The sequence below is a fragment of the Mytilus galloprovincialis genome, chromosome 12 (assembly GCF_965363235.1).
Source record: "Mytilus galloprovincialis chromosome 12, xbMytGall1.hap1.1, whole genome shotgun sequence".
In the NCBI taxonomy this organism is placed as follows: Eukaryota; Metazoa; Mollusca; class Bivalvia; order Mytilida; family Mytilidae; genus Mytilus; species Mytilus galloprovincialis.
In genome coordinates, this window is record NC_134849.1 from 34,654,291 (window position 1) to 34,673,752 (window position 19,462).

The 19,462-nt window shown below is 30.4% G+C and overlaps 1 protein-coding gene across 1 annotated transcript; it reads right to left on the minus strand.

Moving 5' to 3' along the window:
- Positions 1-1,934: 1,934 nt before the first annotated feature.
- Positions 1,935-16,282, minus strand: LOC143053647 (fibrinogen-like protein A). The gene is made up of 9 exons (XM_076226435.1): positions 16,196-16,282; positions 8,056-8,121; positions 7,183-7,254; positions 6,377-6,448; positions 5,398-5,457; positions 5,078-5,217; positions 3,670-3,766; positions 2,735-2,899; positions 1,935-2,176 (listed from the first exon to the last, which is right to left on the minus strand). Exons 1-9 carry the CDS (start codon positions 16,266-16,268, stop codon positions 1,935-1,937), a joined length of 987 nt encoding a protein of 328 aa, XP_076082550.1. The 5' UTR covers positions 16,269-16,282.
- Between the last annotated feature and the right edge of the window lie 3,180 nt (positions 16,283-19,462).

Consider the following 19,462-nt stretch of genomic DNA (forward strand, 5'->3'; position numbering starts at 1 on the left):
TTCAAATGTGACGTTTTTGTTGTCCCCTTTTTTATAATTCAAATGTGACGTCACTATTTGCGTTGAGGCCTTGACTAACTCGGGTGTGTCTACTTTGTGTAGGATTATGTCGGTTTATGTAATGTATCCGGTTGTTTTCTGTAATTAGTTAATACTTCAGTTTTATCATGCATATCTTTTATATAGTCATTTTATAGCATTTACTGTTTGCAAAAGTATAAATTATTCTAATTAATAATGATGTTCTTATTCCCAAACAGAAAACCCTAGCCGTTTTTGACACAATTTCTTTGAACTTGGTCCTCAGTGCTGTTCAACTTTGTACTTGTTTTGGCGTTCGAACTTTTGTATCTGGGCGTCACTAGTAAGTCTTGTGTGGACGAATCGCACTTCTGACGTATTAAATTTTAAACCTGTAGCTTTTTGTTAGTTATTATTCGTGTCCTTCTTTGTCCGATATGTTCTCCTATTTGTTTGTATTGAGGTTCTGTAATATTGTGTTGTCATTTTAATGTTATATTTAACATGGCCATCAAAGCGGGAGGTTTGGCACGCCACAAAACCAGGTTCAACCCACCATTTTTTCCTTTAAAAAATGTCCTGTACCAAGTCAGGAATATGGTCTTGTTACATTACAGTTTGTTTCTCTGTGTGTTACATTTTAACGTTGTGTGTCTTTTGTCATGTTTGTGTCGTTTGTTTGCTCTTAAATTTGAGTGTGAATTCATATTAGTATACCGTGTCTACGGTATTTTTCTATCCCGAATTCATGAATTTAGTTTTGATGATATATTGTTATTCTCATCGGATTTTTCTAATGCTTAGTTCGTTTCTGTGTGTGTTACAGTTTAATGTTGTGTCGTCATTCTCCTCTTATATTTAATGCGTTCCCTGTTTTTCGGTGTGCTCCCCGGATTTGTTTTTTTTCTCTATCGATTTATGAGTTTTGAATATCGGTATACAACTGTTGCCTTTGTTTATTTGTATGATTGTTCCCATACATATTTTACCAAAACGCTTAAATGTATACGTTTCAATTGTTACACTAAATATCAGTTTCGGTAAGCATTGGTTTCCTAAAATCTAAAATTGGAAACAACAAGATTAATTTAAAGTATCAGATCAAATAACATATTAATGAATTTATTAAGCGTGGTAACCTATATATATATATAAATAATTTCGAATGTCGGTGGTTTTCTCCGGGAACACCGGATTCCTCCACCATTAAAAACTGACTGCCACAAAAAAAGCCCCAAAAAGTTGTGCTTATAAGAGGCGTTAACACACCAACAATTAATAAATGAATGAATGAATGAATGAATCAATCAATTTCCAAATGTTCTTCCCCATAATCCAACTCGAATTTAAAGCAATTTTTTCTATTTCAACATTTGATCGAATACGGCAGAAATATACTAGGAACATAACTATAAACCATAATATAAGCAACCGAAAACCGACCATAAGGTTTTAGAAATGAGAAAAACATGACCTAATTCTAACTCAATTATGTCCATGATAGATGAGATAAAAGTATTTGTACTTTATCACTTTACAACATGAATTAAAATAAGCAAAACAATATCAAAATTTTACAATTCACTAATAAATCTGACACGATTTCATGTTTATAGACACATTATGTTGCATTTTAAAGTTGGGTTTTTTCAGAGAACCTAGATGAATTTTAGTAGAGGTAAAATTTGAAATGAAACGAAAAATCAAAAAAAAAATCAAATCGGAGAGTCACGTTCCAGAGAAAAAACACATCAAACGAATGGAAAACAACTGTTAACTTGATAGTAATAAATTATATAATAATTCAATCATTTTGTTTTCGAAATCCCCTCCTACATTTAAACTAACATATGATGAAACGCATGCACAGAAAAATATGTATCTTTCTTTAGATAATTACATGGCGAAATAACTCATACAAGAGAAATATAAATATCTTTTATGATCTTCCGTATCATCATCACCGTCGTCTTCACGTAATGACCACTTATATGATGCCAGTACCAATGATCTCTAGATGGCCTGTTTAGAGAACTATTAGAACAGCTTTTAAACCACCATGGTCCTTCATTCTTGGCGCAGCTGAGACTGTGTAAATCATTATCCCTGTCAACAGTACTGAATTTCATTCCGTTGTGGTAGCTCAACGAATCTCCTTAAATTGAAATATATATTACGTCGTTTATATTCCAAGAATAAAACATGAAAAAATTTGCCTGACCGTTGACGATATCATTTGCACACTAAACACGTCAACATTTTTTCGTATGTAAAATATGTTACCGTAAGTGTAGTTGTATCTTCAAGTTCATCGGAGTATGTGTAGTTTATTTTTTTCTTCAAGAAACTGCTTTTGTTGAGTCAGTCAGTAATGACCATTCATTTTATTGCAATGTTGCTTTACATAGTGTGTATGCTTAGGATTGAAATTTTACTAACTATCGTGCATGTTGACAATATTAGTCTCTGCCATAATGCACGAGGACAGAACATTTAAAAATCCCAAACACAATACAAGTGATGAAGAAATGATAATAAAAAAAACTGAAATTAGAGCGAAACTCGACAAGAAAATATAAATATATAGAATCGTAATTCAATTGGAAGAAACATATTTATTAAATAACAATATTAATGTAAAGAGACAATTATTATATTCCGTTTAAATTGAGCTTGAATTATGATGTTGCATTGTTAACAACAATGGTCTTACCTGCATCACCGCTATAACCTCCAATCGTCAGCTTGTACTGTGAGGCTGCATCTCCAACAACAAATGTCGTGTATGTAGCATATTTCTTATTGTTCTTCTTATCAGTGAGATTTATTCTCAGCTCGTATGTACCACTGGACGTCAAACGGTGTACATGTTTGTTGCCTTAATAATTACATTAAATGTATGTATCATTATAATACGTTATTTTAATTGGCTAACATCAATCTCGCGTTATTTTGAAATTAACATTTATTTCTAAATGAATTATTTATAACATTCCTGATTACACACGTTTCCACAATAAAGTGCACGGGTAAATAAAAGAAGAACTTGATTGTAATCGTGTTTTCATGATCATATACATGTAGCGAAAAAAATGTAATTATAAGTATTGAATGCTTCTTTTAGTAATTTCATATGGATGTAAAATTGTTGACCGTGCACACATTTTAAGCTTCATATAAAATGTAGTTCGATCAACGCTTTTACATCCCAATGAATTTACGAAAAAGAAACATTCAATTTTTTAAAAAAGACGTATAACCATGAACAAGTTGTTTTCATACATATGTTACAATTAAAAACATCGTTTTGAGTATATGACAGGCGTTAACGTGAGACGAATTGATGAACTTTATAGGTTGTTTATAGTTATTCGATAATGATAGCCTTACTGGCAACATTTCAAACAAATAGTGAATCAGAACATGTCACCTGTTCCAAGTTACAAGATTGCTACATGTATGCATATTTATTTTTCACACTAATGATAGTAAAAAAAAGATCGTTTTCTAAAAAAAAATAATAAATCTATCCAATTATCGACATCGCTTATAATGAAATACAAAAATGTTGGTCGGGAGAACTGACATCGAAGACGCTTTAATCGTATGTTATAATACTTATTGGTTATATGTTTTAAATATACATACCAAGCCAATATTCTCCATTGACGTTACCGAAACCATTTTCACATTCAGTCCAATTTCTCTGGAAGTTAACGGAATCGTCATATCTTTTCTGGATAATCTTCAAAGAAGTTATGAGATAAGATATTTAAACTAAAATATCAAGCAAAAACAATAGATTTAAATATGTAATGAAACTCATTCCTATCGACATTTTGCCATCAACCACAATTTACAAAATGTAACAGAATTCAGAAAATCAGATTGTTAATGTTTTTTTTTTTAATTCTAATGTCGTTTGAAAGATCTTATTATGCACTGTCTTTTTGAAAGTTTTGATATGAGTAAACAACTCATCAGTAAACTGACAGATTGTGTTGTGTGTTTTCTTGTATACTAGTATACAATTTAATGATAAACTGAGAAGAGAGTTAAGGCCCCTAATGGGTGTCTTTTATATCAGTATAAAGACGTAACAATACGCATCAAAGATTTGATTTATTTAGATAAAAAATATTTGATATTCTTAATGTGATTTGTAATACATAAATATAATTTACAACCCTTAATGAACTTTGTTTGACCTTTTTATGTTATTAGAGTCATATGAAACCGCAAATTAAAAAAATGATTCAGATGTTTTTTTTATAACTAAATGGATAGTTTTCATTATAAAACTTATGTACACATACTTTTTTCTGAAGACAAATTTAGAAGAAGCAATTCACTGTCATATTTTCCGTATGCAAGTGACCTCTGCATGACACTTCTTTGTAGAAAGTTCTTTTATTTGTCCAAATTTAGAAGAAGTAATTAACTGACATATTTTCCGTATGCAAGTGACCTTTGCATGACCCTTCTCGTAAAAATCCTGTGATAGCAGTTCGCATTTGTCTGTCATTGAAATAAACTATTATCTGATTGTACATATTATACATGTTCTCAATATCCATTCTTCGTTGTTGATTGTTTACTATAAGGCGGTAATCGGTAAACTACGGCTTATAAATACGACAATTGATTAGCTGCCATATTTTCACACCATAACAGACAGAGAAAAAAAATTGACGATTATACGATATGTTTGCGTAAAAAAAGATACAATTGTGCACTGGAGACTAAGTTTATGATATATACATGTATTGTTGCAAGAATTTCATATGACTTTAATATACTTATCGGACAAACAATTATCAAATTTAATTATGTTTTCAGATTTCTTATCATTCTTTATGTAGTATATTAAACATGCAATATCGAAAGACAGTAGGAGTTTAATTTTCTTTGTTTTGAACCGCTCGCACTTATTCTATTGTTTAATATATACTCATAACATAATACAAAATTCTAGAATATATAGAAACAGACTTCAAAGTGAGCCTGGCGAGAACAGTTTGCTCTACATTGATATCATATTTGAAAAAGTACGCACTGTCCATCCCCCACCGTCTGTATCCATATCACAATAAGCTTTTACTCCTTCTGTTTTCTTAGGGAATATTTGGTAGACACCTGAGGTTGCTTTATATTTCTTAATCTCAGTGCAGTCCTTTGAAGACATTCCACATATCCCTGCAATTTATTGAACGTATTTATTTTCATTTTTATTCTTCTTTTTGTAAACAAAAATTATAGATATCTAGAGTTTCTTTATCTTTTTTTCTTATCTTTTTTTCTTCTGTCTTTCTTTTTTACCTTCATAATAATAAAAAGACATTTTGACATAATAAAAAGTCGATGTGTTTTAATTACCTTTGACTTCATGTTTTAACAGCCTGACTATCCTTGAAATTTCCTTTTCGCCACGAGACTCTATAAAATTAATATGCAAAATGTTAGCCAAATCTGTTGATTCATTATTACTCAATTTAAGCATGCTTGTGTATGCCTTTTGTTGAGAAGTAAATTTACATAAACACATTGCATTGCCTTTTTTGAACAAATTCCTGAAATAAAGCCTCTCCATCAACGACTTGAGTATATTCAGTCGTGTCTACTGAAATGTTTATTTTTTTTATATTGTTCCCATTGTTGTTACCACAATTCCGTCCTCTATTCACAACGACGGGAGACACTTTTGGAGTTGAATGCTGTATTGTTAGTCTTATATTTTCTTACTGTGATATTTCCAGTTTGTTTTACCTCTGAACTTAAATAGCCTTTTGTGTCATTCGAACATTCGGGAAAGTTCTTTTTATATTCTGGTATCTTTCCCCTCTGTTTTAAACCGTCAACCTTTTCTCTAACTTACATTCGCAACTAAATATTAATATGGTGTCTGATGAATAACACTAACACTACCGATTGTTTACACCGGATGCTAGCATATAATTTCATAAGATATTAGCTTGAAATTATATGAACACGTCGCAGAGCTGTTTACATGTATACGCAGGATGGAGCTAATCCCAAACTGTTTTTAATAATAAACATTATATTTGTGAAAGTATGGAATGATTTGCTGCAAGACTTCTGATACATTTCGGGTTATAATAAAAATTGTTACTATTTCAATTAATGGGTCGTCAGTGGTGTTCGTTATGACATTTCTTTTTATCATCCACAGCCTAACACTGTTTCTATTTCTAGTGCAAAGACTTCTTTACGTTTGCTCTGATGCAATATTTCAATTTGTTGATCTACTTTTCCTATGTATAAACCTCTAAGGAAAATATGTATATTATATATATATATATATATGTATATGTAACGCTTACACAATTATACTGACCTTCTAGTATCCATTTTATATCATTCTTCAACTGTTTGTTCATCTTTACTACATCTTTATACACCGCCATATCTATTAAGAAGACAGTATTAGAATATGACACAAATACAGTTATCCCTTTTAATCTGATACAATTTGTTTTACATAAGTGATTTTTTATCAAGGCATTGCTCTACTTGTTTAGTATCAATCAGGTCGTGAGTAGATTTTAAGTGTTTTTGTTTTGGTATTACAGAGTTTTTGTATGGTTGTTTGTCAAAGAGAGCGAATATACAATCATGGCAAAGCGATCAATTGAAAATCAGGTAGCATCAGACAAACAACTTTAATGTATGACAGTGCTTGTTATAGGAATTTTGTAACTTAAACGCACGTCTTGTGTACACAATTTTAACTCTGGTATTTTTTGATGAGCACGGTATTAACGATCATAAACCGGGTCAAACTCCTGTGCCACAAGGATCAATTAGTACCTAGTCCAAATATGCACTCACTGTGCTGCTCTGTTTTTTTTTATTAGCGGTAAACACTCTGAAGCTGACCTTATGAGCCGAATATCTCTGCCTTTAGTCGGTTGCCTTAATGTACTTTTGTTCGTCAGTGTCAGTCTATTCGGAAAGACTCCATGTTTTCCTTTAATTGCCTTGTGTTAAATGTTGTCGTTATGTTGCATACGTTTTGATCGTATGCTCAAATTTTATTTTATTGATCCTTTCTCATTTTCAAAATCTCTTAACTTGGCGCTTTCGACAAGATATTTTAAAATTAAAAAAATAAATTAAAACATAAAAATATCATATACTTACTTTTGAGTATAGATTGTGTATCTTTCTTAAGTTGTGTAACGTCTCTGTCTTCATTTTCATGCAGACATATTCCTATCAATTAAAGTAGTTATGATATTTCAATATGAAATCAATCTTAAAGCGTTTATTTTGATTTGAATAAAACGATGGAAATTTTTTTTTAGTATTTTGAATGTTTTTTTTCTACATATAATACTTTGTAATCTAATTTAAACAACCTCCGTCAATGTAATTATATTTGTGACAATTTTTTTTAAAGAAGAGCTTTTTGTTTGTCATATGACACCCTAAGTTTAATATATCAACGATTTAAAAAGCACTTTAAACGCAAGCCTTGAATATCAGATGGAAAATTTAAAGCTCAAACATATCAAACGAATTGAAAACACTTGTCATATTTCCGACTTGGCATTCAAAATTGTAGGAATAGACCCCAAATCTAATCTAATTACATGTATGTCATGATGGATCAATTAAGCGAAAATAAAAACATAAAATAGTAATGTTTTTTTTTCTTCTGTCACGTGTTTTAAGATGAAAAATAAAACATCCGTATAGATGTTCAAAAATAAAGATTAACTTTAAAAATTAGAATATAGTTATATTTGCAAAGCAGAGGAGTTTCTGCATGTTTCAGGTTGAAATATTTTTTAAAAGCGATAATCTTCTTGACATATATTTCTCCTCTTTGATCAGCAGTATATTATTTAATAAAAAAAATATTGACGCAATGTTATTCAAACTTTGATAAAATCCATGATGCTTGAGTTGTACAATATGCATGCTTCACATTTGAATAAACATTAGAGGGTTTCTCGAAAGATGTACCACTAGTTATGAACATACAAAAGGATCCAAAAACGGTAATTGTACCTTGTAATTCGTGTAAAATATCATCAACTCTAGTCTTTTCCTCTGATTCTCTATATGTTCTCAAACCTGAAATTAAATTTGATATCTAAAAGTGTGTTTTGTAATTAAGTTATCTTTACGTGCCATGGATATGCCATAGCGGAAACGTTTTTAATCAATCCAAATCAGATTCGTTTACTTATGTAACTGCCTAATTTAAAATGTTATCAATATTTATTTCCTTTATATTTTTATCTATTATTGACCTGTTGCACCCATAACAAGATACCTTTTAAAATTATTTTTAATCATTGTTGTTAAATTTGTTAAGCCCTAGCAACAAATGTTCACATCACCTTACATTTTTTTTTCATCCGTCCAATTACAAATAAGCATTTACACATGTTGTAATACACCCCATACAAGTTATCGCACCCCCTGACGTTTCTAACATATGCATATTTTATCAAAGGCTGTCTTTGGTACTGAAGATAGAAAATAATTAACTTTCGATGCTTATAAATAGAAAGGATCCATCGCTTCTTCCCAAAAGACAAATACTGAAATAAGCAAATGTAAAAAAACAAGGCTTTGAGCTTAAGTAGTAAAAACAGTTACAAAAGCTAAATTTAAACACGAAGGAATTAAATGACAGTTGTAAATAACTGCAGTTTATTGATTTTGCCTGTTTAAGATGTATCGATACTTATTACTAAAAATGGCGAAACCAAAGTATTTAATGTTATTTGATATCGTATTTTTACTGTTGTATCTATTACTTCCCAATTGGTATTTTTATTCATCGTCTTGTAATATACAGTACTTACAACCTTAGGCGTTACTGTTTTAGCGATCAATCAGCGGTCATCGATCAGTCACCGATCAGTCAAGTTCGCGTCAAACTCACGTCAGCAATCCATCAGACTTATAGTAAAAGTAATTGACTGATCGGACTGATCGGACGGATAGTACAAAATTAAAATATTATCATTAAAGAATGGTCTTTTTCATTTTTATTTAGGTTATATTATATTTTCAAACGCGGCAAGTTCTAAAACGGTGTCTATATCAGTCGCGATCATAAAAACATCTTAAAGCAGAATGTCAACGCAACATCAGACAGGCTCACAGCAATTATGTTAAAGACATCATTAGCCCGGAAGCGAAGCAGAACCCCAAAAAGTTTTGGTCCTTCGTGAAAAGTGGGAAACAGGAAGCCTCAGGTGTGGCTCCACTTAGGAACACCGATGGATTGATCCACAACGACCCGAAGATAAAAGCTAATATCCTCAACAACCAATTTAAATCTGTCTTCACAGAGGAGGATACAAACACAATGCCAGATAAGGGACCTAGTCCCTATCCCAAAATGGCACCAATTACCATCGGAACCACAGGTGTGGCCAAGCTTCTTAAAAATTTAAACCCACACAAGGCAACAGGACCGGCTCGATATCGTCTCGCTTCCTTAAAGAGTTATCATCAGAATTAGCGCCTGCTCTTGCACACATCTTTCAATTCTCAATTAATGTTGGGCAAGTTCCAGATGACTGGCGCATGGCACATGTGGTGCCCCTCTTCAAGAAAGGAGACAAGAGTACTGCGGCAAATTACCGTCCTGTGTCTCTAACAGCAATTTGCTCCAAAGTGATGGAGAACATACTCCACTCGAAGATAATGGAACATCTAGAAAAACACTCCATTTTAACACCAGCCCAACATGGATTCCGCACAAAACGCTCATGTGAGACTCAGCTGATTGCCACTATTCATGAACTGGCAAATGGACTATCAGATGGCCAACAAATCGACGCAATACTATTAGACTTTGCCAAAGCCTTTGATAAGGTGTCACACAAGCGACTTCTCCATAAGCTCCAATACTATGGAGTAAGTGACTATACTCTCAAATGGGTTGAGAGCTTCCTGAACAGTAGGAAACAACATGTCCTAGTGGAGGGAACAATGTCAGACGAAGCAGAGGTAGTTTCTGGTGTACCACAAGGTACAGTAATGGGACCCCTGCTCTTTCTTGTCTTCATCAATGACCTCCCTGAATCGGTTAACTCGAGCGGGAAATTGTTTGCTGATGACTGCCTGTTATATCGTCCTATTCGATCCACTAGCGATTCCAACAAGCTACAAGACGACCTTGATAAATTAGAAAAATGGGAAAATGATTGGCAAATGGCGTTCCACCGCAAAAATGCACCACCATCCATATCAGCAAGAAACGCAAACCCACCATATGCGATTACCATCTGCATGGCCATACCCTTGAAAGCGTCCCAGGCGGGAAATACCTTGGCTTATACATCAGCAAGGACCTGTCTTGGCGTGAGCACATTAACCAGACCACAGCCAAAGCCTCCAGATCTGTTGGATTCCTGCGAAGGAACCTCAGGAGTTGTCCTCAGGAAGTAAAAAGTCAAGCCTACACAACTTTAGTAAGACCCGTCCTCGAGTACGCCAGCGCTGTCTGGGATCCCTACCAGCAACAACAAATCCAACAACTGGAAAACGTACAACACCAGGCTGCTAGATTCGTAATGGGAGACTTTTTCTCGAGGGAACCAGGTTGTGTGACTAAAATGACCCAGCAACTAGGTTGGTAACCACTGGAACATAGGAGAGCCAGGAGCAGAGTCATCATGTTTTACAAGATAATAAACCATATTGTAGAAGTTCCTGTTCACCATCTGCTCAGCCATCATGATACCAGAACCCGTGGTTCCGTGTCAAATAACATCAGACAGATAAGGACCAGACTGGACTGCTTTAAATATTCATTCATCCCAGCCACCATCATATCCTGGAACAACATACCTCCAGATATCCGAGCTTCCCCGTCTGTGGAACACTTTCGACACGCCATCCAAGATGTCAGCGTGTCGACACTACTCCACATCTAAATTACAGTACCGTTTTTAACTGTACATACAGATCTCTTTTTAACTGTACATACTTGAAGGTTTTTAGCTGTTCACTCACGCTGGAGTATATACACTCAAATATGAGTCCACTCCTTGACGGGAAGATAGATAGATAGATATATTTTGATTTGATTATATTCCAAAAATACTCGAGAAAACGAAATGAAGGGATCAGTTATTGAAAGTTTTAGTCTATCATTTTCAATATTTTAAATTTTTGTATTCTTATCATCATAGAATTTAGTAAAAACACTTATCACAATCACGGCCTTTCTATATTCTTGTCACAATCAAAGCCTATAAAATAACAAATTACAAAATATGCTGGGTTTTTTTTAACAAGAAATATCAATAATTTGCAAACAACATTACATTATATTTTTCTGATAGTCTTTTTTGCCATAAACAATAAAAAGAACAAAAATCCATAGGTGGTCATAATATTCTATGAAAATGAAGAATAATTTCAAGTTTGTTCAACAAAAACAAAACGTTAATTTTAAGCAGATTTATTCTTGAATTATTCACATTTTGTACAAAGTACATATCAAATCTATTTATAACAACTCATTGCAATTGAAGTTACAATATTTTGAAATATGAGAAGGAATATTTGCATTTTCAAAGGTACATAAATCCAATGGCGGTCAATAATTTCAATAAAATATAGAAATATTTGCATTTTAGGCAACGCCTACAAAAATTTAGTATCTTTTTCATTAAAGTAAACATAATTTATGAAAAACAACCAATCATGATGAACAAAAAGTACTGAAATCATATGGCGGTTAATAATTTGTATCAAAATAAAGCAATAACTGCATTCTTATTCCACAAAAAAAAAAGTTTAAGTATTTTAATTCTTATTATATCCTATTCTAATTAAAAGACTTGTCTTGAGATGTTAAAAATAACTGATTTTCAATAAGATAGTTTCATTTTTTATAAAAAGAAGAATATTTTGGGTTATTTTAAATAATGCGAATAAAATTTTAGTATGATTTTTCTGACATTCTTTTAATTCTATTGAAAACTACCTACTCTAAACTATAAAAAGTACAAAAATCCAATGGCGGTCAATAATTTCAGTAAAATGAAGAAATATTTGCATTTTAGGAAACACGTACAAAAATCAAATACCTTTTTCCTTAAAGTAAACATATTTTATGAAAAAAAAACCGATCCTGATGAACGAAAAGTACTGAAATCATATGGCGGTTAATAATTTGTATCAAAATGAAGCAATAACTGCATTCTTATTCCACAAGAATAAAAGTTTAAGTATTTTAATTCTTATTATATCCTATTCTTATTGAAAGACTTGTCTTGAGATGTAAAAAATAACTGATTTGAAATAAAATAGTATTATTCCTAATAAAATCAAAAATAGTTTTGGTAATTTTAAACAATTGAGAACAAAATTTTAGTATGATTTTTCTGACATTCTTTTAATTCTATGAAAAACAACCTACTCTAAACTATAAAAAGTACAAAAATCCAATGGTGGTCAATAATTTCAGTCAAATATAGAAATATTTGCATTTTAGGCAAAGCGTATAACAATTTAGTATCTTTTTCCTTAATGTAAACATATTTTATGAAAAACAACCAATCCTGATGAACAATTGTACTGAAATCATATGGCGGTTAATAATTTGAATCAAAATAAAGCAATAACTGCTTTCTTATTCCATAAAAAAAGTTTAAGTATTTTAATTCTTATTATATCCTATTTCATTTAAAAGACTTGTCTTGAGATGTTAAAAATAACTAATTTTAAATAAAATAGTATTATTCCTAATAAAATCAAAAATAGTTTTGGTAATTTTAAACAATTGAGAACAAAATTTTAGTATGATTCTTCTGACATTCTTTTAATTCTATGAAAAACAATTTACTCTAAACTATAAAAAATACAAAAATCCAATGGTGGTCAATAATTTCAGTCAAATATAGAAATATTTGCATTTTAGGCAATATACGTATACCAATTTAGTATCTTTTTCCTTAAAGTAAACATATTTTATGAAAAACAACCAATCCTGATGAAAAATTGTACTGAAATCATATGGCGGTTAATAATTTGTTTCAAAATAAAGCAATAACTGCATTCTTATTCCAAAAAAATAAAAGTTTAATTATTTTAATTCTTATTATATCCTATTCTAATTAAATGACTTGTCTTGATATGTTAAAAAATTAACTGATTTCAAATAAAAAATTATCACTATTGATAAAACAAAGAATAATTTTGGTTATTTTAAATAATGGGAATACAATTTTAGTATGATTTTTCTGACATTCTTTTAATTCTATTGAAAACTTTCTACTCTAAACTATAAAAAGTACAAAAATCCAATGGCGGTCAATAGTTTCAGTAAAATGAAGAAATATTTGCATGTTAGGCAACGCGTACAAAAATTAAATACTATTTTCTTAAAGTAAACATATTTTATGAAAAACAACCAATCCTGATGAACAAAAAGTACTGAAATCATATGGCGGTTAATAATTTGTATCAAAATAAAGCAATAACTGCATTCTTATTCCACAAAAATAAAAGTTTAAGTATTTTAATCCAATGGTGGTCAATAATTTCAGTCAAATATAGAAATATTTGCATTTTAGGCAAAGCGTATAACAATTTAGTATCTTTTTCCTTAATGTAAACATATTTTATGAAAAACAACCAATCCTGATGAACAATTGTACTGAAATCATATGGCGGTTAATAATTTGAATCAATATAAAGCAATAACTGCATTCTTATTCCACAAAAAAAAAAAAGTTTAAGTATTCTAATTCTTATTATATCCTATTCTAATTAAATGACTTGTCTTGAGATGTTAAAAATAACTGATTTGAAAAAAAAACAGTATCATTTTTGATAAAAAGAAATATAATTTTGGTAATTTTAAACAATTGAGAACAAAATTTTTGTATGATTTTTCTGACATTCATTTAATTCTGTGAAAAACCACCTACTCTCAACTATAAAAAGTACAAAAATCCAATGGCGGTCAATAATTTCAGTAAAATATAGAAATATTTGCATTTTAGGCAACTCGTACAAAAATTAAATACCTTTTTCCTTAAAGTAAACATATTTTATGAAAAACAACCAATCCTGATGAACGAAAAGTACTGAAATCATATGGCGGTTAATAATTTGTATCAAAAAAAAAAGCAATAACTGCATTCTTATTCCACAAAAATAAAAGTTAAAGTATTTTAATTCTTATTATATCCTATTCTTATTAAAAGACTTGTCTTGAGATGTTAAAATTAACTGATTTTAAATAAAATAGTATCATTTTTGATAAAAAGAAGAATAATTTTGGTTATTTTAAATAATGCGAATAAAATTTAAGTATGATTTTTCTGACATTTTTTTTAATTCTATGAAAAACAACTTACTGTAAACTATAAAAAGTACAAAAATCCAATGGCGGTCAATAATTTCAGTAAAATTAAGAAATATTTGCATTTTAGGCAACGCATATAGAAATTTAGTATCTTTTTCATTAAAGTAACATAATTTATGAAGAACAACCAATCCTGATGAACAAAAAGTACTGAAATCATATGGTGGTTAATAATTTTTATCAAAATAAAGCAATAACTGCATTCTTATTCCACAAAAAAAAAAGTTGAAGTATTTTAATTCTTATTATATCCTATTCTAATTGAAAGACTTGTCTTGAGATGTTAAAAATAACTGATTTTCAATAAAATAGTTTCATTTTTGATAAAAAGAAGAATAATTTGGGTTATTTTAAATAATGCGAATAGAATTTAAGTATGATTTTTTTGACATTCTTTCAATTCTATTGAAAACTACCTACTCTAAACTATAAAAAGTACAAAAATCCAATGGCGGTCAATGATTTCAGTAAAATTAAGAAATATTTGCATTTTAGGCAACGCATATAAAAATTTAGTAACTTTTTCATTAAAGTAAACATACTTTATGAAGAACAACCAATCCTGATAAACAAAAAGTACTGAAATCATATGGCGGTTAATAATTTGTATCAAAATAATGCAATAACTGCATTCTTATTCCACAAAAAAAAGTTTAAGTAATTTAATTCTTATTATATCCTATTCTAATTAAAAGACTTGTCTTGAGATGTTAAAAATAACTGATTTGAAAACAGTATCATTTTTGATAAAAAGAAATATAATTTTGGTAATTTTAAACAATTGAGAACAAAATTTTAGTATGATTTTTCTGACATTCTTTTAATTCTATGAAAACAACCTCCTCTCAACTATAAAAAGTACAAAAATCCAATGGCGGTCAATAATTTCAGTAAAATATAGAAAATAGTATCAAAATAAAGCAATAACTGCATTCTTATTCCACAAAAAAAGAAGTTTAAGTATTTTAATTCTTATTAAATCCTATTCTAATTAAAAGACTTGTCTTGAGATGTTAAAATTAACTGATTTCATATAAAACAGTATCATTTTTGATAAAACGAAGAATAGTTTTGGCTATTTTAAATAATGCTAACAAAATTTTGATATGATTTCTCTGACATTCTTTTAACTTTATGAAAAACAACCTTTTCGAAACTATAAAAAGTTCAAAAATCCAATGGCGGTCAATTATTACCATTTCCGTAGGAAGAAGTTCATGTTAACAGAGACATATAAATGTATTACAATTATGTATTATATGTCTCTAATGTTAACAATATTTAATAAAAAAAACTATATATCAACACAAACAAGTTAACGCTCAAAGCATCTTATACTGTTATACTATTTTTACTTTTTTATTGCAACCAATTTTATTATAAATTAACGTGTAAATTAATGTGTCTTCGTAGAGGTCCGCGTTCATCGATTGTAAACACTGTTGAGTTCAGTTTACATAAGAATTTTAAATATATACGCATCCGTTCGATCCGTGCATAAATTTAATTTACTAATCGATCGATGACCGTTGTCACGGTAACTCTCACATAGGTTATTTGACTTATCTGACGGATCCTATGGGTCACCGATCACTCATCGATAATTCAAACATCCGTCACCGATCATTCACCGATCAGTCAAGTTCACGTCAAACAGTAACGCATAAGGTTGCAAGTACTGCACCATAATAAAAACTGTAATCCAAACAATTTCGTGAAATTTAAACAAAAAATCAAATTACCAAGTGACGTTGCTCAACTATGTGCATTCTTATTACATGATAACACATATAATTATCCTACCTTCTCTGTCTTTTGATTCCAAGGAAAAAGTTACGACGAACAGAAGTGACAACACGATAAACATCTTGAACATATTGAGAAAATGATGTTCCTCAACAAACGAGACAGTGAAATTGTTGTATTCAAATAAAGAAAAATATCATTTGATATAAAATGATTTTGTTGCATGTTAACTTTTTTTCAAAACGTATTAAATTTCACAGGTATCCAGATGGTGCATTCTTTTTTACATTTACTCAGCAGAATTTTTTTTTATTATTTGAAAGTTTTGATTGCAGAAAAAAAGCATTACAAATATTTTTTCATGATTTTTAAATAATATAAAAATTAAGGAATAAAAGTACAAATTGTCGGAAGCATTAAAGTTTCATTAATAATTTTGCATAATCGACTTCGTTCACATCTTTTAAGCACAATTAGTCAACAATTCTGTGTTGTAATGAAGTATAATCAACTGTTTATAAAACTTCCAAAAATCAAAAATAGAAAACTGTTTTGATAATTAAGCGAATCCTCATTATCGCTCTTCTTTAAAATTAAATTGGAGTGGCTTTCGTGTCGTTGAAAAACCTCTGAATACCATATAATGTTGACAAGGACGAGAAAAAAAAACCTAGAAAAAAACTTCATAAGAAAACCTCATAAAAGTAGTGACTAAATATAAATATACAACACAAAAATGCAATGTAGACAATTCTAGTATGACGTCCTCCAAACGCTTTGGGTACACATCCGTGATAAAATGAGAATATATTGATTGAGCTGTTCCGATCGTACTCATATGCTAATTTATGAATGAGCTTCACGACGTCATAGAACAATGACGTAAGAATATAAGCATTATACGTGAAAATACACGCTTGTGAAAACGAAAGTCAACACAACAAGGAAACGTAAACAAATGATGCTTAAACTTGTTATAAGCCATATTTTATAATACATTTAAGACATACAAGTACATTATCATTTAAATTCAGCCAAAACCATCTAAATACGTTATTGTAAATAGTTTAAGCATGTCACTAACTCAGTTTGCTCCGTTCTTTTAACGCTAGTTTATTTATGGTAACGGCTTTTTCAAAATTTTCCTATTAATTCTGCTCATATGAGTATACATACAAATCATCCAGTAAAAAGAAGTAATGTTGATCAAGAGAAAAGGATAGGATTTTGATAATATAATCCTTGGTGTATTTGAAATTAGAATAAGTGTCTTTTTCCGAATTTTCATTTTTTTGAAACCTATTACAACAATAAACAAGCCAGTTGAAGGAGTTTGTAACTTCAATTCCCAGTTTTATTCAAAACGCTCTGTTTCATGTGACGATGTGGTCATTTTTATATTGATAATTGATAAACATTAGAACAAGAACTTACCAAAAAGAACACGCTGGTTTTATCTACATATAATTACATTAGATGTATGTTTCATTACAATACGTTATTCTGATTGGCTAATTAAGCAGTTGTATCACTCAATAAAACTTCTCATTCATGATGACACGAGGTCCCACAATAAAGTGCACAGGTAAATGAAATAAAAACTTGATAAAAGGCGTGTTTTTATGATCCTATAGGTAAAAATGTAATTATAAGTATTGAATGCTTTTTTTTGTAATTTTATAGGGTTGTAAAAGCGTTGACCGTGCGCACATTTTAAGTATGAAGCGCTTCCGCGCTTCATACAAAATGTACTTCGGTCAACGCTTTTACACCCCAATAAATTTACAAAAAAGAGCATTCAATTCTTAAATAACCCATAATCAAAACAATTTACATGATAATGTAAAATTTTAAACATATATATCATGTTAAGGAGGGGTATTTGCGAAAAATACCAGTCGAGAGAATGTTAAATTTCACAAGCCATAAGGCGAAGGAAATTCATTCTCAAGACTGGTATTTTTCGCAAAAATACCCCTGAAGAACATGCTATATCTGTTTAATTACACCGAATTTCAATGTTCCAAAACGCATTGATGATCGTTACGTTATAAGTGTCTAGTCGGATAGAGTATTTTTGGCAAATACCACGACAGAAAGGGTAAAAAAGGCATATTCTTTTTGAAAATACCCCGGTGGCATTAAAAATTGAACGATATGCATTTGATAACAGTAAATTGGTGAAAAATACACTGGCTATTAACCAATCAAAACCTAGAATTTTTACATAAGGTGTTATTATAAATCAAAAGCGTTAACTTGATTATCATTAAACATCGAAAGAAAAAGTCTAAAGTTGTGATATTACGACTAAATAAGGATGATTGTGGTTGCATATTTTGGAGAACGTCTTTGATAATTTGCAAGAATCCCCAACGGACTAAAACCATTGGTTGAATATACAATTAATTTTAGACAGAATGGCGTTAAGTCGAAGATCTTGATGTCCTGGTAATTTGTCACTCTTTACATATATTTTTTAAAAGTATAATAAGCGAATATGAAGATGGGAGATCTTTATTGTTCTTTTTTAATATTAATAACAACATAAAAATGTACAGATTTTTTCAAAATCTCCTCGAAACAAATAAACGGTTTATATGACATATCTAATAAACATACATAATCATTAAAAAATTATGATAAAAGAGATGATTTTTCATTTCCTATTGTTAGTTGTCCATTGTTAGATAGTGACGTTCCCTTGTCACCATTTTATTGCGTTTATATATGTCAACTTGAACGATTCGCTCGAGTATGTAACAAAGTATTAGATTTTAGCGAGACAAATTTATGTATTACTGAAAAATTATTACACCAGGGTTTACGATATCACATACTAATCAAAACATTTACTAAATTTTATCATCGGTATAAGGAAATGATTCGTAAATATATAACTCAACATGCAGACTCCTTATACGTTCAGGTATTTCACATCCAATCTTTGATGGTAATATTCTTGAAAAAAGCACAAAAATGTCACTATTCACCTGAAAAGCTTATAACATGTACAAAACCTTTAAACAGACTTATTAAGAATAGTACCAGGATTATAATTTAGTACGCCAGACGCGCGTTCGTCTACATAAGACTCATCAGTGACGCTCATATCAAAATATTTATATAGCCAAACAAGTACAAAGTTGAAGAGCATTGAGGATCCAAAATTTCAAAAAGTGACTACTGGGCCGGTGATACCCTCGTGGACGAAACGACCACCAGCAGTGGCATAGACCCAGCCAGTGGTGTAAATAGTTATCAAAGGTACCAGGATTATAATTTAGTACGCCAGAAGGGATATATTTACGGTACTGTTGTCAG

What these genes read in the sequence shown, in the direction of transcription:
- LOC143053647 (XM_076226435.1), bottom strand. Translation starts at nt 16,268, where the DNA reads ATGTTCAAGATGTTTATCGTGTTGTCACTTCTGTTCGTCGTAACTTTT. An exon ending in GGAATCAAAAGACAGAGAAG is followed by an intron (nt 8,122 to 16,195) that starts GTAGGATAATTA and finishes ATTTAATTTCAG; the next exon opens with GTTTGAGAACATATAGAGAA. An exon ending in CAATGGAGAATATTGGCTTG is followed by an intron (nt 2,900 to 3,669) that starts GTATGTATATTT and finishes GTAATTATTAAG; the next exon opens with GCAACAAACATGTACACCGT.